Source organism: Bison bison, unplaced genomic scaffold, assembly GCF_000754665.1.
Source record: "Bison bison bison isolate TAMUID 2011002044 unplaced genomic scaffold, Bison_UMD1.0 scf7180017864524, whole genome shotgun sequence".
Classification (NCBI taxonomy): domain Eukaryota; kingdom Metazoa; phylum Chordata; class Mammalia; order Artiodactyla; family Bovidae; genus Bison; species Bison bison.
In genome coordinates this window covers 420,501-436,923 of record NW_011495075.1, presented here as the reverse complement: position 1 = coordinate 436,923, position 16,423 = coordinate 420,501, and the positions used below count along the sequence as shown (strand labels likewise).

Below are 16,423 nucleotides of genomic sequence, written 5' to 3'. Positions count from 1 at the left end.
CCCCGGCCTTGGACGCGTCATCGCAGCTCTCAGGACGCTCCCGCCGCCACTTGGACGCCGCGGGCTCCATCTTCAGGCTGCCGCTGTCATACTCCAGCTTGCGGGGGGCCTTCTCCTCCGACTCGCTGAACCAGCTCAGCCCGCTCTCCGCCAGCGAGCGCTTCTCCGAGTCTGTGCGCAGCTGGAGGCGAGAGAGGGCAGGTTGGATGCTCAGCGGGACAGGGAGGGCAGGGACAGAGGGCGAACGGGTGCTGAGGGGGGCCCTCCTCTCCAGGGGGACTCGGGGACCCAGGCTTCCGCCTGCACCCCAGGCCGCTGGAGAGCACAGCGCTCACAGGCACCCTCTGAATGGGCGTGGGCACCAAACAGACCTGTCCCCAGGAGAGCAGATCATGCCCCAGGCGACTGCCTGGGCGCTACCGGTTCCTTCCCGCCAGCTCGAGGACTCGATCCCGTGCATGTGGGGACCAATTCCCCGGATTGGTACACGCAGTGTACATGCCACCCTGCCGCATGCAGGGCACACGCCACCCCGCAGACAGGCGTGCCCGGGTCTTCCCGTGGTAGGCCTGGAGAAGGTGGCCCCACGTCTGCACCGGCACCTACCACTATTGTTGAGTTCCTGCGAGACGCCGTGGGCGTGGTGGGCAGGGAGTTGAGTGAGGAGCTGGCGTTGAACTCTTCGGAGCTGAGGTTGTCGGAGGCATCACTGAGCCCACTGCTGATGGAGCTGCTCTCATCCCAGCTGCGGGCAGGAGAGAAAGGTGAGCAGTCAAGACAGAAGCCAGGGCGAGAACTAAAGCTCCCTTAAGGAGAGGACGGCTGCACTCCAGCATACAGACAGGCCACGAGCAGAGTCTGGGGTTAATCCTAGATTTGCCAGCAGCGCAAAGCATGAGTTAAACTTGCTTATATTAAACAACCTGGTGATGTCCTTCCACAAAAGGAAGGGACTGGCTTTATTTGTTTGTTTCCAAGGCAAAACAATCAACATCAACCAATATGACAGTAATCCAAGTCTATGCCCCAACCAGTTACGCTGAAGAAGCTGAAGTTGAACAGTTCTATGAAGACCTACAAGACCTTCTAGAACTAACACCCAAAAGAGATGTCCTTTTCATCACAGGGGACTGGAATGCAGAAGGAGGAAGTCAAGAGACACCGGGAGTAACAGGCAAGTTTGGGCTTGGAGTACAGAATGAAGCAGGGCAAAGGTAACAGAGTTTTGCCAAGAGAACGCACTGCTCATAGCAAACACCCTCTTCCAACAACACAAGAGAAGACTCTACACATGGGCATCACCAGATGGTCAATACCAAAATCAGATTGATTATATTCTTTGCAGCCAAAGATGGAGAAGCTCTATACAGTCAGCAGAAACAAGACCAGGAGCTGACTGTGGCTCAGATCATGAACTCCTTATTGCCAGATTCAGACTTAAATGGAAGAAAGTAGAGAAAACCACTAGATCATTCAGGTATGACCTAAATCAATCCCTTACGATTATACAGTGGAAGTGACAGATAGACTCAAGGGATTAGATTTGATAGACAGAGTGTCTGAAGAACTATGGATGGAGGCTCGTGACACTGTACAGGAGGCAGTGATCAAGACCATCCCCAAGAAAAAGAAATGCAAAGAGGCAAAATAATTGTCTGAGGAGGCCTTACAAATAGCTGAGAGAAGAAAAGACATGAAAGGCAAAGGAGAAAAGGAAAGATATGCCCATGTGAATGCAGAGTTGCAAAGAGGAGCAAGGAGAAATAAAGCCTTCCTTAGTGATCAATGCAAAGAAACAGAGGAAAACAATAGAATAGGAAAGTCTAGAGATCTCTTCAAGAAAATCAGGGATACCAAGGGAGCATTTCATGCAGATGGGCACAATAAAGAACAGAAATGGTATGGACCTAACAGAAGCAGAAGATATGAAAAAGAGGTGGCAAGAATACACAGGAAAACTGTACAGAAAAGATCTTTATGACCCAGATAACCACGATGGTGTAATCACTCACCTAGAGCCAGACATCCTAGAATGAGAAGTTAAGTGGGCCTTAGGAAGTATCACTACGGACAAAGTTAGTGGAGGTGATGGAATTCCAGTTGAGCTATTTCCAATCCTGGAAGATGATGCTGTGAAAGTGCTGCACTCAATATGCCAGCAAACTTGGAAAACTCAGCAGTGGCCACAGGACTGGAAAATGTCAGTTTTCATTCCAATCCCAAAGAAAAGCAATGCCAAAGAATGCTTAAACTACCACACAACTGCACTCATCTCACACGCTAGTAAAGTAATGCTCAAAATGCTCCAAGCCAGGCTTCAACAGTACGTGAACTGTGAAGTTCCAGATGTTCAAGCTGGTTTTAGAAGAGGCAGAGGAACCAGAGATCAAATTGGCCACACCTGTTGGATCACTGAAAAAGCAAGACTGAATTCCAGAAAAACATCTACATCTGCTTTATCGACTCTGCCAAAGCCTTTGACTGTGTGGATCACAATAAACTGTGGAAAATTCTGAAAGAGATGGGAATACCAGACCACCTGATCTGCCTCCTGAGAAATCTGTGTACAGGTCAAGAAGCAACAGTTAGAACTGGACATGGAACAACAGACTGGTTCCAAATCGGGAAAGGAGTAGTCAAGTCTGTATATTGTCACCTGCTTATTTAACTTATATGCAGAGTACATCATTCTGCAAATCCCAGTACAAAATCCCAGGCTGGATGAAGCACAAGCTGGAATCAAGATTGCCAGGGGAAATACCAATAACCTCAGTTATGCAGATGACACCACACTTATGGCAGAAAGTGAAGAAGAGCCTCTTGAAGAAAGTGAAAGAGAGTGAAAAAGTTGGCTTGAAACTCAATATTTAGGAAACTAAGATCATGGCATCTGGTGTCATCACTCCATGGCAAATAGATGGGGAAACAGTGGAAACAGTGACAGACTTTATTTTGGGGGGCTCCAAAATCACTGCAGATGGTGACTATAGCCATGAAATTAAAAGATGCTTGCTCCTTGGAAGAAAAGCTATGACCAACCTAGACAGTATATTAAAAAGCAGAGACATTACTTTGCCAACAAAGGTCCGTCTAGTCAAAGTTATGGTTTGCCCAGTAGTCATGTATGGATGTGAGAGGTGGACTATAAAGAAAGCTGAGTGCCGAAGAATTGATGCTTTTGAAGTGTGGTGTTGGAGAAGACTCTTGAGAGTCCCTTGGACAGCAAGGAGATCCAACCAGTCCATCTTAAAGGAAATCAGTCCTGATTATTCACTGGAAGGACTGATGCTGAAGCTGAAACTCCAATCTTTTGGCCACCTGATGTGAAGAACTTACACACTGGAAAAGACCCTGAAGCTGGGAAAGATAGAAGGCGGGAGGAGAAGGGAACGGGAGAGGATGAGATGGTTGGATGGCATCACTGACTCGATGGACACGAGTCTCAGCAAGCTCCGGGAGTTGGTGATGGACAGGGAAGACTGGCGTGCTGCAGTCCATGGGGTCGCAAAGAGTCGGACACGACTGAGCGACTGAACTGAACCGAACTTTATCTGGCCAAGGAGGATGTTCTATCTGCTTAGCAGAACAGTGTATTATAAAGACAAGGCAATTCTTTTATTGACCTAACCCTACATACCCATGTCCCCTCCAATCGTAAAATCACCATGTCTTTATTTTCAGATGTGTTCTTTTAGGCATTTCGTCTCCCTTTTCTAAAATTCTCTACACCTGGTAACAAGGGTAAAGGGACTGATCTTTTCAGAGTGGCTTAGACCCATCACTTCTCACGCCTCTCTTTACGGGCTTCACCCCGTTGTGAGACCAGGTCCCACTTCTCCACAGCAAGCCCTGCTGCTCTGGGTGTGGCGCCCGCTCTGGGTGCGGTGGCCAAGTGCAGGGCCACGTGCTGAGAGGTCCCCTTTTCCTGCCCGCAGCTCGGAGCACCAGACGGCTGTCAACGTCTGCCTAAGCGTCTTTCCATCGGCACCTGGCCCACACTCCCACAGAGCCGGGCCCAGCCTCAGCCACTCGCCTGCAGTGCCTTGGCTATTGATTTCTGCGTTTGACAAGTTTCACTGTCAGAGGTTTACTTTTAATATCTGAAATGCCTCCTGCCCCATTCACATCAGACTCCTCTTGTGCCATCCGAGATTGCTACCAGAGGCGTCTCTGTGTTCACACATTATTTTCAAAGCTCAAATTTCATCTTCTACAACCTTTCTTCAAACGTCCTGTTCGCCATGCCTTTCTCCACTTCTATTTCTTCCTTCTGGACCCTAACGAGTTCTCCAGGTTCCTGTGAAACCTGAAGTCCCACTTTCAGTTCTGGAGGCTCAGACTGAATACGGACCTTTAGTGAGAGTGCAGTGCATGAACCCGTGTTGGTGGGAACCTCTAAACCCTCGTTCATCAGCTTTGCATGTGTGCTGAAGAGGCTGAAGATGTTTTCCATGAATCTGCTGGTTGCTGGAACACTGTTCCCTTTTGATTTATTTTGAGTTTCATCTCATGGAACAAAAATCAGACACACAAGGCATCTAAGGGCTTGGCCCAGACTTAGGCCGGTCTCCCTGTGATTTATTTGCTGGGAAGAGGAAAGTGGGTGGTTTAGACGTTTGGCTTGTTGTTCTGCAGGGATTGATCCAAGCACAGTGAGAAAGCAGAGAGCAGGGGCTTGGACCACACCGCAGAGCAAGCTCGGCTTCATCACCAGGAATCACGGCCATCATGAAACGACCATCCGCCTCTCCCCCCGAGTGGTGACGTATATTAAATCTCAAGCCTGTCCTGGGCTAAGGTAATCCCCCCACATTTGGAAGAGAAGAGACACTGAGGGGGAAAGATCAATACGGTTGTAACATCCCGTCGGCTCTCCTGGGTCAAGATGAGCTCTCTGGCAAGTACATACACACAATTCCCAGGGTGTTCTCTCAGGTCAAAGGCACAAGAAGTCTGTCCTTCCACTGAACCCTCCACCGAGATTAACTGGTGGTCCTTGAGGCTTCGCGGCAGAGAAAACTCTTACGGGCAATGAGGACTCTGCAGTCCACCCATGCCAAGAAACCTGCCCTTGCCCACTGTTGATGGAAAGCCCAAGGCTGTGATGGGGAAGGGGGGACACACGCTCCTCTTGGCTCCAAAGACGTCCCCTCCCGAGTCACAGGCCCTCCTCCGGTCGTGAGGCAGCACAAGCCCAGCTGTCGGGCAAGGCTTCCTGGACAAAGTCCTCTGTAGGTGCTGAAAAAAGGGAAATTCTGTGTTCATGACTGAAGGGGCAGGCATCTCCAGTGGAGAAATTAGACAAGTATCATACGATAGGCAAGGCTCAAATATCATGTAAAACTATCCAGGGAGAGAGGACAAGCGCCCCCTATCTGCGGTGACCGCAGGTAACGACTCCTTGTGCCCCCTACAGCGCAGCCCACACGGCCCCCTGCCGTCCCCCGCGGCCTGCAGCCCAACGCCCCAGCCTCGCGCGCCTGGCTCTCAGGGGGAGCTGCGGCCCGTCTGTGTTGGTTTCCTCTCGTGTTCCAGTGGTGTGCCTCTTGCAGCAGGTTCCTGGAAAAGCGTCCTCGGAAAGCAAGCTTTATAAGATCTAACACATTACAAAATATTTTTCTCTTTCACGTGTGAGATTTTGGCTGGACGTTGAATTCCTAGCTGAAGATAATGTCCTCTCCAACCATGAGGGTCCTGCTCCACAGCCCAGCATCTGCTGCTGGCGTTCTGACTCCCAGTCCTTAAGGCTGCGGTCCGTTTCCCCTCTGGAAACACTCAGCACCTCCCCTGGTGTTCTGAGGCATCGAGGACGATGGGGCTGGTGAGGCCCTGTGTATGCGTGAGCTGGTGCCCCGCTGGGCCCCTGACACCTAGACACTCATGCCCTCAGCTCTGCGAAACTTTCTCCAGTTATTCCTTTGACGGTTTCTTCCACTTCCCAGCTCTCTCTCTAGACTGTTATCAGATGATAGATTCTAAGGTCACGATTCTGATTTTCTCTTATTTTCCATCACTACACACACACGTATGTATTTTAAACTCTACTCTTTGGGCAGTGGCCCCAGTTGCCTCCTTTAAGATTTCCATTTCTGCTATCGATATATTTCCATTTTATACAACAGCATTATCGGTCTTTCTCTCAAGGATCTCTTAACTCTCAGAGACACTCACTCGTCTGTCTGGAGGGGCAGGTCCACAAGCTCTCTGCCTAGTTCCTGGCTCCAAGTAGCTTTATTCCGTCTGCTGGTGAGACTTCTGGGAGCGCTGACGACCCATAGCTGACGCTCACCTGTAAGCCTGGCCCCACCCTGAGGTCTTTGGAAGCCCTGTGTTCACAGGGAGGGCCTGCCAATCGTCTCCACTTTCCCCATCTATCTGCCACGAAGTGATGGGACTGGATGCCATTCTCAGTGTTTCGAATGTTGAGTTTTAAGCCAGTTTTTTCACTCTCCTCTTTCAGCCTCATCAAGAGCCTCTTTAGTTCCTCTTCGCCTTCTGCCATTAGAGTGGGATCATCTGCAGGCTGTTGATATTTCTGAGGTTGTTGATACTCCTCCCTGCAATCTTGACTCCAGCTTGTCAGTCACCCAGCCTGGCGTTTCGCATTCTGCTTTCCATCTACACGTCCACACGACCGTCACTGACAACACTGGCATGCACGAGCGGTGTTCTCCTGTGCGTTTACACCAGTTCACAGCACTAATGTGGAGCCAAGCTTCCCCTCTGCGGCAGCTGCTCCAAGAGCGGCCACACATCACCTTTCTCACTCAGCCTGAGAGAAGCAGTGAATGTGTCTCAAGAAGCTCGGGAGGGACTGAGTCACACGGGAACCAGACCAGACAGCAGAGGCGACTCGAGGGCAGCCCCCAGCACGCTGGGGCAGCGCACGCCAGCTTGGCAGCTCCCTCTGCAGGGTGTTCACCTCCCAGTCACCCATCTCCTCAAACCCCTCCCCCTCCCCCGCCACAGCGTAAACTTCCCGCCTCCTGTTTCCACCAGAAGAACGACTGTTTCTTCCTGTCTTCCTACCAACACCTTACTCCAAGTCCAAGTCCTCCTCTGTGCTCGCCGCCCAGCCCAGCGCCCAGTCCCCAGACCACCGGCCTGTCTCCTTTTCTTCGTTTCCGTCTCTCTCGCTTTTGCTCCGGGTCAAAGCTGGACGTGCTCACACTCGAACCCCCGTGAAGGCCTCTACCCACCCCACTGTCTACCGAGCTCCCTCTTCCTGGGATACACCAAACAGCATCAGAAGAAGCCTGACAGCCTTTCCAACACCTCCATTAGTTCCTCGCTGCTGAGACAATTGACTCAAACCCTGCATCCATGAACACGCGTGTACTGTATGATTAAGAACACAAACGTGGTGGCCGGACTCTCTGAATTCAAGTCCCATAAACTTTGCCCAGGGTTAAATTCGATGTCAACATGGTGAACACCAGGGAGTCACATCTACGGGGTGGCGTCAGCTGTGCGGAAGTTTGATGAAGACTGGAGAATCAGCTCACCACACAAGGAGGGGAAAGATGAAATGAGACAGGAAATCAGAAGAGAGGAGACAGAGAGCAGGGCGGCTTCATTCTCCACGCACACCCGGGAACGTGACGTGGCTTCACGGGACACGGGTGGATGGGGCGCTCGTCCCCTTGCCTGTGGGCCCCCCCTCTCACTCTACGGAAGCACAGACGTGCAGGAGGAGGCTCCTCACCACGTGCGTGACCTCTCTGCGAGGGTTCAGGAGTCCTGGCACCACCGTGGGCACCTGACGGGGGATGCGCAGACCCGACCTGCCTGCACGGGTTTCTCCCAGTCCGCGGGGTGCAGCCAAGGCCCACGCCAAACACCAGCTTCATCCAGGCTCCCGTGGCCCTCCGCGCCACCCTCTCCCGTGTCTCCTCATTGCGTCTCGGGCTCTACTGGAGCGTCCGCCTTGCAGGCAGTCTCCCAAGGGGCAGGGCCGAGGTCTGGTGCCGCCGTGCCTCACAGTGTCTACGCAGCGGGAAGACCTGTGAAAGTGGGGCGCACATCCAGGGAAGCGGTTACAACCTCCCAGTGCCAGAGATCTGTTCTCTAAGAGTGATTGGCAGTTTGTTTCTGAAGGACCCTCGCTTCAGTGGGAATCGATAACCTTTCTCTCTGTAGAACTTCCAGATCTCCGCTTGAATTCTCGGTCTATACAAGCACATGATCCAGCCTGTCTACCGGATTCTTCAAAGTCCTTAGAAAAAGTACTCAACGACCCTCCTGCCAGCTTCAACACCGAGTCAGCTGTCGGTTCGCTGCGTCCATCGCCCCCCCGCCTGTGACGCTTCCCGACTCTTCACGAGGCTCGTCACTGCTCTTCTGCGCCAGATGCTGCGTGTAGGCGCGTGGGAAGCGACACCTGGGAGTGGACGCCCGCGGAGCTGAGGGCGGAGTTGGTCTCCCCTGCGGTGGAGCCAAGTCTCGGCTCTGTGGTCACTTTGGTTAAAGTCGGTTCCGAACATCTCCGGGTCCGGATCAAGGCTGCTCTTCCCGTGGGGCTGGGATGTGCCCGCGGTGACTCCAGCCCTCTCTGTGCCCTACAGCCTGGCTGCCCGCTTGCAGGGGCTGCCCCGGGTGCGAGAGGAGGGCCTTGCGCTTGTGGGGGCCTCCTCCGCCCCCGGGCCCTGCTCTCAGCTTCTTCTGTGCCGTGCGGCTGATGGGCACTAGGTGACTGCTCTGTGCACCCTGGCTGGGAAGGGCCGTCTGCCCCGTCTCTCTACCCTGCCCTTGGTCACTGGCTTGTGGCCCGTGTGCGCCCAGGGAAGGTGTCGTGGGAAAGAACTGGGGCTGGCCGGGATCGTACTTGCTCTGTGACTGTGTCTCCTTGTAGTCAGTTCACATGTAGCCTCCAGAAGTTTGTACAGAGTCCAATTATCTCCTTTTCCGCATCACTGGTAGGTTGACCCCCCTCCCACTGGGCCCCTCGGATAAGAGCCGCCAAGCACTCTCGCTCCCCTGAAACTTAGTTCAGTTAGAACACTCTGTATCCTTAGACACTTGTGTTTTTCTTTTCTAGATCATAATTGTTACTTCTCCAGCTTCCTACCATTGGGTGGAAGTGGCGGTGTACGGCCACTCTGCACCGTTTCCGTCAGTAAATCGCTAAGCCCTCCATCTAGGCTGTGAGTGTGGTGGCCCTGGGCTTGTGTGGGTGCACCCATCTCCTCTGTGGGAGGAGAACACAGCCGCGGAGGGAGTGGAGCAACTGGACGCTGCCCTGTTTGTCTGCAGGCTGGGGCGGGCGTACCCTCTGGGATCTGCACCAGCGCTCACAGAGCTCTTGGCTGGGGTTGTGGCCCCTCCCAGACGTCGCCTGCAGAGCTCAGTGGCCGAGGGCCCCTGCAGGGGCCAGAGGCCAAGGGCGTGGGCTGGTGGTAGGATGGGCCGGGGGGCCGGCGATGCACAGGACAGATCCTCAGGTCTCCCTTGTCCAGCACAGTCTTTGGAAATCAGGCCTGACACTGAACCCAGAATATATGTGCCTGATGAAACCATGTTTCTCTGGTTATTTACCACTTTGTGGATAAGAGCTCTGTACACAAAATCTTATTTTTTCCTGAGAAATATCCAAGACACAACAGACTGGTGTAAGAGCTAGGCTGATCGTTTTCTTCTTGTGGAATCATTTTTACTCCCAGATGGGGCTTTCCCAGAGGCTCGGTGGTAAGGAATTAGCTTTTAATGCAGGAGACGTGGGTTCAATCCCTGGGTTGGGAAGATCCCCTGGAGAAGGGAATGGCAACCCACTCGAGCATTCTTGCCAGGAAAGTCCCACAGAGGCGCCTAGCAGGCTACAGTCTACGGGGTCGCAAAGAGCTGGACACGACTGAGCGACTAAACAACAGCTGACTCTGAGGGTAGCATCAGGCAGACAACAAGCCGGAAGCATTCGCAGCTGCGCTCTGCGCCCCAAGGGGGCCCCTGGGACACAGTGCGGCACAACTGAGCGGCTGAGCACACGCTGCTCCCAGGGAGAGTTTATGGAGCTGAAGCCTGGGGTTACAGCCCCTGCAGATGCCCAGGCCCTCCTGGTCTCCATCTGGTATCGCTCTGGTCTGAGCGGAAACTCGCTCCAGGACAGCAGGAGGCCCTCTGACCACAGAGTGGAAAGCCTTCAGGAAACGTCATGAAAAGCAGCCCGAGTCAGACATGGGAGGCTTCCCGGGCCCAGCACTGAACCCGCAAGGGTGGCTGTGCTCTGTGAACCCACAGACGTCAGGTGGGCCCCGGGGGAGAGTCACCAACTCGGGACCTGTGATTCAACCCCTTGCAGGGCCAGGCCACTAAACAGGCAGCAGCGAGCGGAGGTGAATCAGCGTGAATCAGGCCTGGGGCAGAGCCCAACCTGAATGCCAAGGTGAGGACAGCGGCTCCTGTGACGGGCCGGCGCGGCTGGGGGTCAAGACAAAGGGAACATCGCACTGGCACAGGAGCTTTAGACGAGGTGCCCGGACGGCGCGGCGGCACTGCAGCTCAAACTGCTCTACTTCAGGGGGCCGGAAAGGTGGACAGGGCTTGGTCAGGACCAGCCTGAGTCAAAACCACACACGGAAAGAGCCTCCAAATCACTCTGTCCTCCCCGCCCTCGCACTAGGTCTGAAGACAGCCACGGCCTCCCTGCTAACCGTCCAGGACGGAACGTGACGACCGAGCCCTGAGAGGCTGCCGCTGCTGTGGTGGGAGACAGCTGACCACAGGGCGCCTGCTTCCCTCCTCCCTGGGCAGGTGGGGCAGCGCCTGTTTGTTGCAGAACTGGGGAAAGGGTGCTTTTTTTTTTTTCAGTATTTTTGTTTTGTTGATGTGGACTGTTTTTAAGTCTTCATCGAATTTGTTACAGCGTTGCTCCGTTTCATGTGTCTGGTCTCCTCTGGCTGCAGGCTCCTGGGATCCTAGCTCCCCGATGGGTGTGAATCCGCAGCCCCTGACTGGAGGTGCAGTCTTAACCACTGGACCACCAGGGCTGAACTCTTCAAGCAGGAAAACGCTGGGTCCCGGATCTGCGTCAAACAGCAGGGGTGGCGGCCTGTGCTGCCTGAGGCCGCGCCTGGTGCCGCAGAGCGTCTTGGATCCCCCTCAGTGCACACTTCAGGAGGCCCTGCCCTTCGTGGTCCTCCAGGCCCTTTCAGGAAGGTGAGCAGCTCAGATGGCAGCCAGGCCTTCCTGGAGCTCGCTCCCAGCTCGATGATGGGTCCTGACCTCACAGCTGGCTGGTGAGGCTCCCTCTCTGTCCCCTTGGTTACCAGGCAGTCAACTCCTGTTGTTTAGTTACTAAGTTATGTCTGACTCTCTTGCGACCCCATGGACTGTAGCCCGCCAGACTCCTCTGTCCATGGGATTTCCTAGGCAAGAATACTGGAGCGGGTTGCCATTTCCTCCTCCAGGGGATCTTCCTGACTCTCCTGCACTGGCAGGTGGGTGCTTTACCACTGAGCCACCTGGGAAGCCCAGCCCCTCGTAGGTCCGTGTAACAGGGCAGCCACTGACCAAGCACATCCACACACCGAATTCCTGAAACATGGCCGGTCCAAACTGAGATGTGTGGTAAGGTTTCACATTTAGTACCAGAGTCCAAAGACTTTGTATGAAAAGAGAATGCTCTGTATCTTACTAATAACTTCATATTAATACTTAAATGATAATATTTTTAGATATAGTGGATTAAATAAACCTTGTTATTGTAATTAAGTCCACCTGTTTCACTTTTTAAAAACGTGTGTACTAGGGAATTTAAACTGACAGATGTGGCTCGCACCGCTTCTGGAAGCTGTGTCTTGGAGGAAACTTTTGGTTGACAGACTGTCCACCTGGAAGAGGCGGGGTTCATCGACTGAGGCTGTGGCTGCAGGTCAGTGCCAGCTGACCCTTCCCCGGACAGCACCAGATGTGGCAGAAGCACTGGACACTTACCCTGAATGACTGGCCGCGGTCCTGAGCGTCCGAGAGGTTAAAGCGAACAAATGACACGGCGGGGCCAGAGAGAAGGCGCGGTGATGGAGGAGTCTCAGGGGGGCTGAGCACCCGAGTGAGGCTCAGTTCTGAAATGACTGGGGCCACACAGAGACCGGCATTCTGCTCAGGCGCCGCCAAGCTCGCGCCACCCCGCGTGGCCTCAGCTCTGCAGGGCAGGCCGAGCGCAGCTTCACTACATGTCTGTGGTTTGGCCGAGGCCACAGCGAGGCAGCTGGGTCTGGCCAAGGACGAACTGCAGAGAGATTTAGAGGAAGAGGGGGCGGGGCAGAGAAGAAGCCAAAGTAAACGTCTCGTGCTAGGGGTCTGCCAAGTCTAAGGGTAAAGCTCACCAGCAGAAGGAACTCTGAGGACCTGGTGACCAGAGTCCAATAGGAAACAGGAGGATGTGTACAATTAGGGGAATTTATTTGGCCCCCTTAGTATATGGCAGTGAGCTCATACCCCTCACCCTGTCCCTAAGAAAACTGAGGGCTTCAGCAACTTGTTACAGACACTTCCTGGACTGCAGATCCACTGAATTTTGTCCAGCTCTCAGATGCTGAGGCTAATTTTGTGAATGGGCTGGGGACCCTGACATTCACATTTAATCTCTGCAGATCCCACAGCACTGTTTTGGAGCCCGTTACTCTGTGAGATCTGGGGCAACCCCTCGGTGATGAATTCTTACTCAAACCCAGCCTGGAAGATTACAAAGATGAACACCACAGATTCAGGGAGTGTTCCTGGAGGTCACCCCCAACTCAAGTGAAAGTCAAGAAAATCAGACGCCATGCCCTCCTGTACTTCGATCATCCCACTGAGTTGCGGAATCACCATTTCCACTGCCGCCTCTGTCTGTCAAGCGGCTCAGCTCCTAGTTTCCACTTGGGCATCTGGAGGGGCTGCTATAAACACACAGGCTGCTCGGCCACCGAGAGCGTGAACGGCGCCCTCTTGGACTCATCCCCGTCCTAGCTCCCTGCACCTTTCCCCTGCCAGAGTCGACCACGGTCACCGCCCAGCGCGGCCTCCTCCCCTCTCCCGGAAGGGTTACGGCAGAGGGATACGGCCACCCCCGGCCTCAGCAGAACCCCGCCAGGTCAAGATACAGCTTGTGTCCGAATCTGGAGGGAGACTGGCTCACTGGCAAAAGAATGATTTAGAGAATCATCCCGCGGGCTCCGAGTCCTTAACCGGTCTAGAGGACGGGTACTCCTGATCAGCCTGCGGGCAACGTAGAAAGTTCTGTGCATATGTGCAAATTTCGAGTGTCTGATCACACCTTCGGAGTCTCAAATGTCTGTGACTCAGAGAAAAGTTCTTTTAAATTATCATCTTGCCTCCTAACACCCTGCTTCAAGCATGGCCTTCTTAGTCCTGGCATTTAATCTCTGCCCTGAGGTTAAGACAGTTTCTCCCACTTAGACCACTGTTACAGACTGAAATGTGTCCCCCCACATCCTTAAGTTGAGGCCATAACCCCCAGTGATTATATTTGGAGCTAGGACCTCTAGGGAGGTCATTAAGGTTAAGTGAGCTCAGGGGGGTGGGGCCCTGATCCAACAAGACTGATTACTTAATCTTTTAAGGAGGAGGACCCGCCATGCGAGGACCTTGACTTGGCCAGAAGACAGGTCTCACCAGAAACCAAGCACCCTGATTTTAGAATCCCAGCCTCCCAGACTGTGCGAGAATTGATTTCTATTGTTTAGCCTCCCAGCCTTCGGTATTTTGGTACAATTAGCTGATTCTGTACTCATACATGAGAACGTTGCAGCCTGACCACCTCCAGGGTCCAGGCAGATTTCAATTCAGCGGTTTATTAACATGAGGTTTTTGACTGTGAAGCCACAGGTCATTACAGATCACATAAAGCACCCAGGGCCATCAGCGGGCTCAGCAGAAGGTGCGGGCTGGGAGGGGCGAGGAGGCAGGAGTGAGCGGTGGCTGCTGCTCTGACTTGGCAGGGGTGTCCTGCTGGAGAAAACCCATGTTCTTATGATGAAACCAGGTTTTGTGTGTGCTCCACTAACGACACCATACGTGGTCATTCAGCCCTGCAAACAGCTTGGCCAGCACTTTTTGGAACAGAATGGCTACAACTGGATTAGAGGAATCAGTGTATCTCACTGGCATCTCCATGTGGGAAAGGATAATTGCAGGGTGGTGGGCGAGACAGAGAAGGGAGAGGACGGGGAGGAATGAGCGAGGGTTTCCGAGGTGTGGCTTATAGCTTTGCCGTGTCAGCTGGCGGGGCCAGAGCACAGGAAACAGCCGAACGTGGAGCTGTTGAATGGGAGTCTCTCTAATTAGGACCAACTGCGGGTGAGGAATGCTGACTCGGCTGGCCAAAGCCCGATGGGGTTCTCTCCTGTTTCAGAGATTCCTACTTTCTCAGAGGTAGGAGTGAAACAAGGCACTTCCCTATTTTTCAGAGTGAAGAAATTAAATGCTTTACAGAGTGAAACGTAACTGGGAATTTGAAGACAGGGAGAACCCTGCGGGACACAGCCTGCCCGCCTCCGGAGGATGCAGGGCAGTGCGGGGGCCGTTCCCTCGGCACTCGGTCCTGCAGCTGAGTCCCCTGGGCCTCAATCTCCCCAGGTATAAACAAGTCATCCAGCACCTCCCAGCAGGATGTTTTGAAAGTTGAACACCTGGGAAAATAATTTTGATTCCTAACTTGGACAAAGAAAATCTTGACAAGAACTAACGCATCACAAAATTAGGGTGCCAAGTGTTAAGAGCGATCCCAGCCTGAGTGTCCGTGTCTTTGTCAAGAGGAACAGTCGACAGCGTGCTGTCTGGGACCCATGGCCCCTTCGCTTCCTAAAGTCGACACAGACGTCCCGTTTCACAGACTTTTGGAAAGGGATGAAGATGCTGTTAGCACTGACGTTTCAGGAGACACTTCCTGCTTCCTCCCCACACCCCTGGCTCTTCCGGAGGCTCTTGTCAGGACGGCCTCACCCAACTCCCAAACCGCTGGCTGATGGGAGGGACGCCGTATGGTCCTTCTTGCACTTCCGCACCATCTTTAAACCAATAAGGAATTAAGAGACAACTGACGGCACTCTGAAAAGTCGGGAAGCTTCAAGTGCCTAGAGCAGGACTTGGCCGAGTTTTTCCTGTAAAGAACCGGTCATCATGTTAGCCTTTGATGGCCATGTTCTATGGCGGCCTCTCAGCTCTGCCCCTGGAGCAGGAAGGCAGCCACAGACAGTAAGGAAATGAAACTCAAATTTCATTTGACTTTCAGGTGTCACAAAATCTTCTTCTTCTTCTTTTAGTTTTCCCTTTCACATCACTTAAAAATGTGAAAACCATTCTTTGCTTTGTGGGCCAAACCAAAACAGGCGGTGGACCAGATTTGGCCCAGAAGGCCAAAGTCTGCTGACCACTAGGCTAGAAGAAACCAGAGCAAAAAGGAAAATAACTCTTCAGCTGGCAAGTCTTGGACCAAAAAGCAACTCTAGACTAAAAAAGACCTCTACTTTTACTCCCTTTCAGTGCCTTTCTGCTCCAACCTGCTGGGTTTACAAGTCAAAACAAGATTTTCCTACCAGCAACGTTACTGGCTCCTTTTGACACAGGAAAATAAAAGGTAAGGGGGTGGAGGGAGGAGGCAGGAGAGGAAGAGAGAAAGAAAAGAGGAAGCTCTAGGCGGGCCTGCCCTTCACCATTAATCCCCCACCAGAAGGAGGCACTGCCTGAAAACAGGACGAGATGAATTCAAACACATTTGTAGTTTAAGAGTGGATGATGTGAGGCTGGCAGAAGCAAAGCCTTTTCTAGTGAGAAGCACAGGCCTTGCCCCAGGGGTGGGCAGACTGGGACGTCCCTCTCCCTGGTTAGGGTCACGGCAACAGAGGGGTCCTGTTTCCAGATGGAAAGCAGCCTAGGAGCGCAGGGCGGGCATCGGAAGAGGTGAAGGCGGTGCAACCGGGACACCCTCCGCTCTCATAGACGCGAGCACCCGGCTGGGCGGGGCCTGGCCTCCCACAGTCCCGCGTGGGCCTGCCGTCCCTTTGAATGAGTCACACCCCTCCTGACCACCCTGTGTCACATCCAACCTTCTCACCTCAGAATCCCTGGCCTTCCATTATCATCTTTCTTCTCTTTTCCTCTATTAGATAATAAAAGCCCACTTTCCAATTTCCTCCTAGTATTTCCACATAAAAACCAAGGAGATCATTTTTCTGGTCACTGAGTCTCCTCATCCACTTAAAAATCCTGACTCGAAACAGAAGGCAATGCACCACCTGTCTCCCTAACGGTGTCCGCGTTTCATCCGCCGAAGAGGAGCATGACGAGGAACACTCGTTCGGAAAGCCAGCGGAGCACGGCAAGCACACGCTCCCAACTGGGGCCTGAGAGAAACCTCCCTGCGCCTGCCTGCGTGCACGTGTCCTGCCGGACCCCTGGGAGGGTGTGGTCAGACAGCCGAGGGCCC

General features: G+C 53.3%; 1 protein-coding gene across 1 annotated transcript in view; it reads right to left on the bottom strand.

The window, feature by feature from the left end:
- The window catches only part of NAV1 (neuron navigator 1), a 146,234-nt gene that overhangs the window by 29,783 nt on the left and 100,028 nt on the right, over window positions 1–16,423 (bottom strand). Inside the window, exons 5-6 of the mRNA XM_010831110.1 lie at window positions 607–745; window positions 3–181 (exon numbers count right to left, since the gene is read on the bottom strand). Coding sequence (XP_010829412.1) covers window positions 3–181; window positions 607–745 — 318 coding nt within the window. The remainder of the gene's footprint in view (window positions 1–2; window positions 182–606; window positions 746–16,423) is intronic.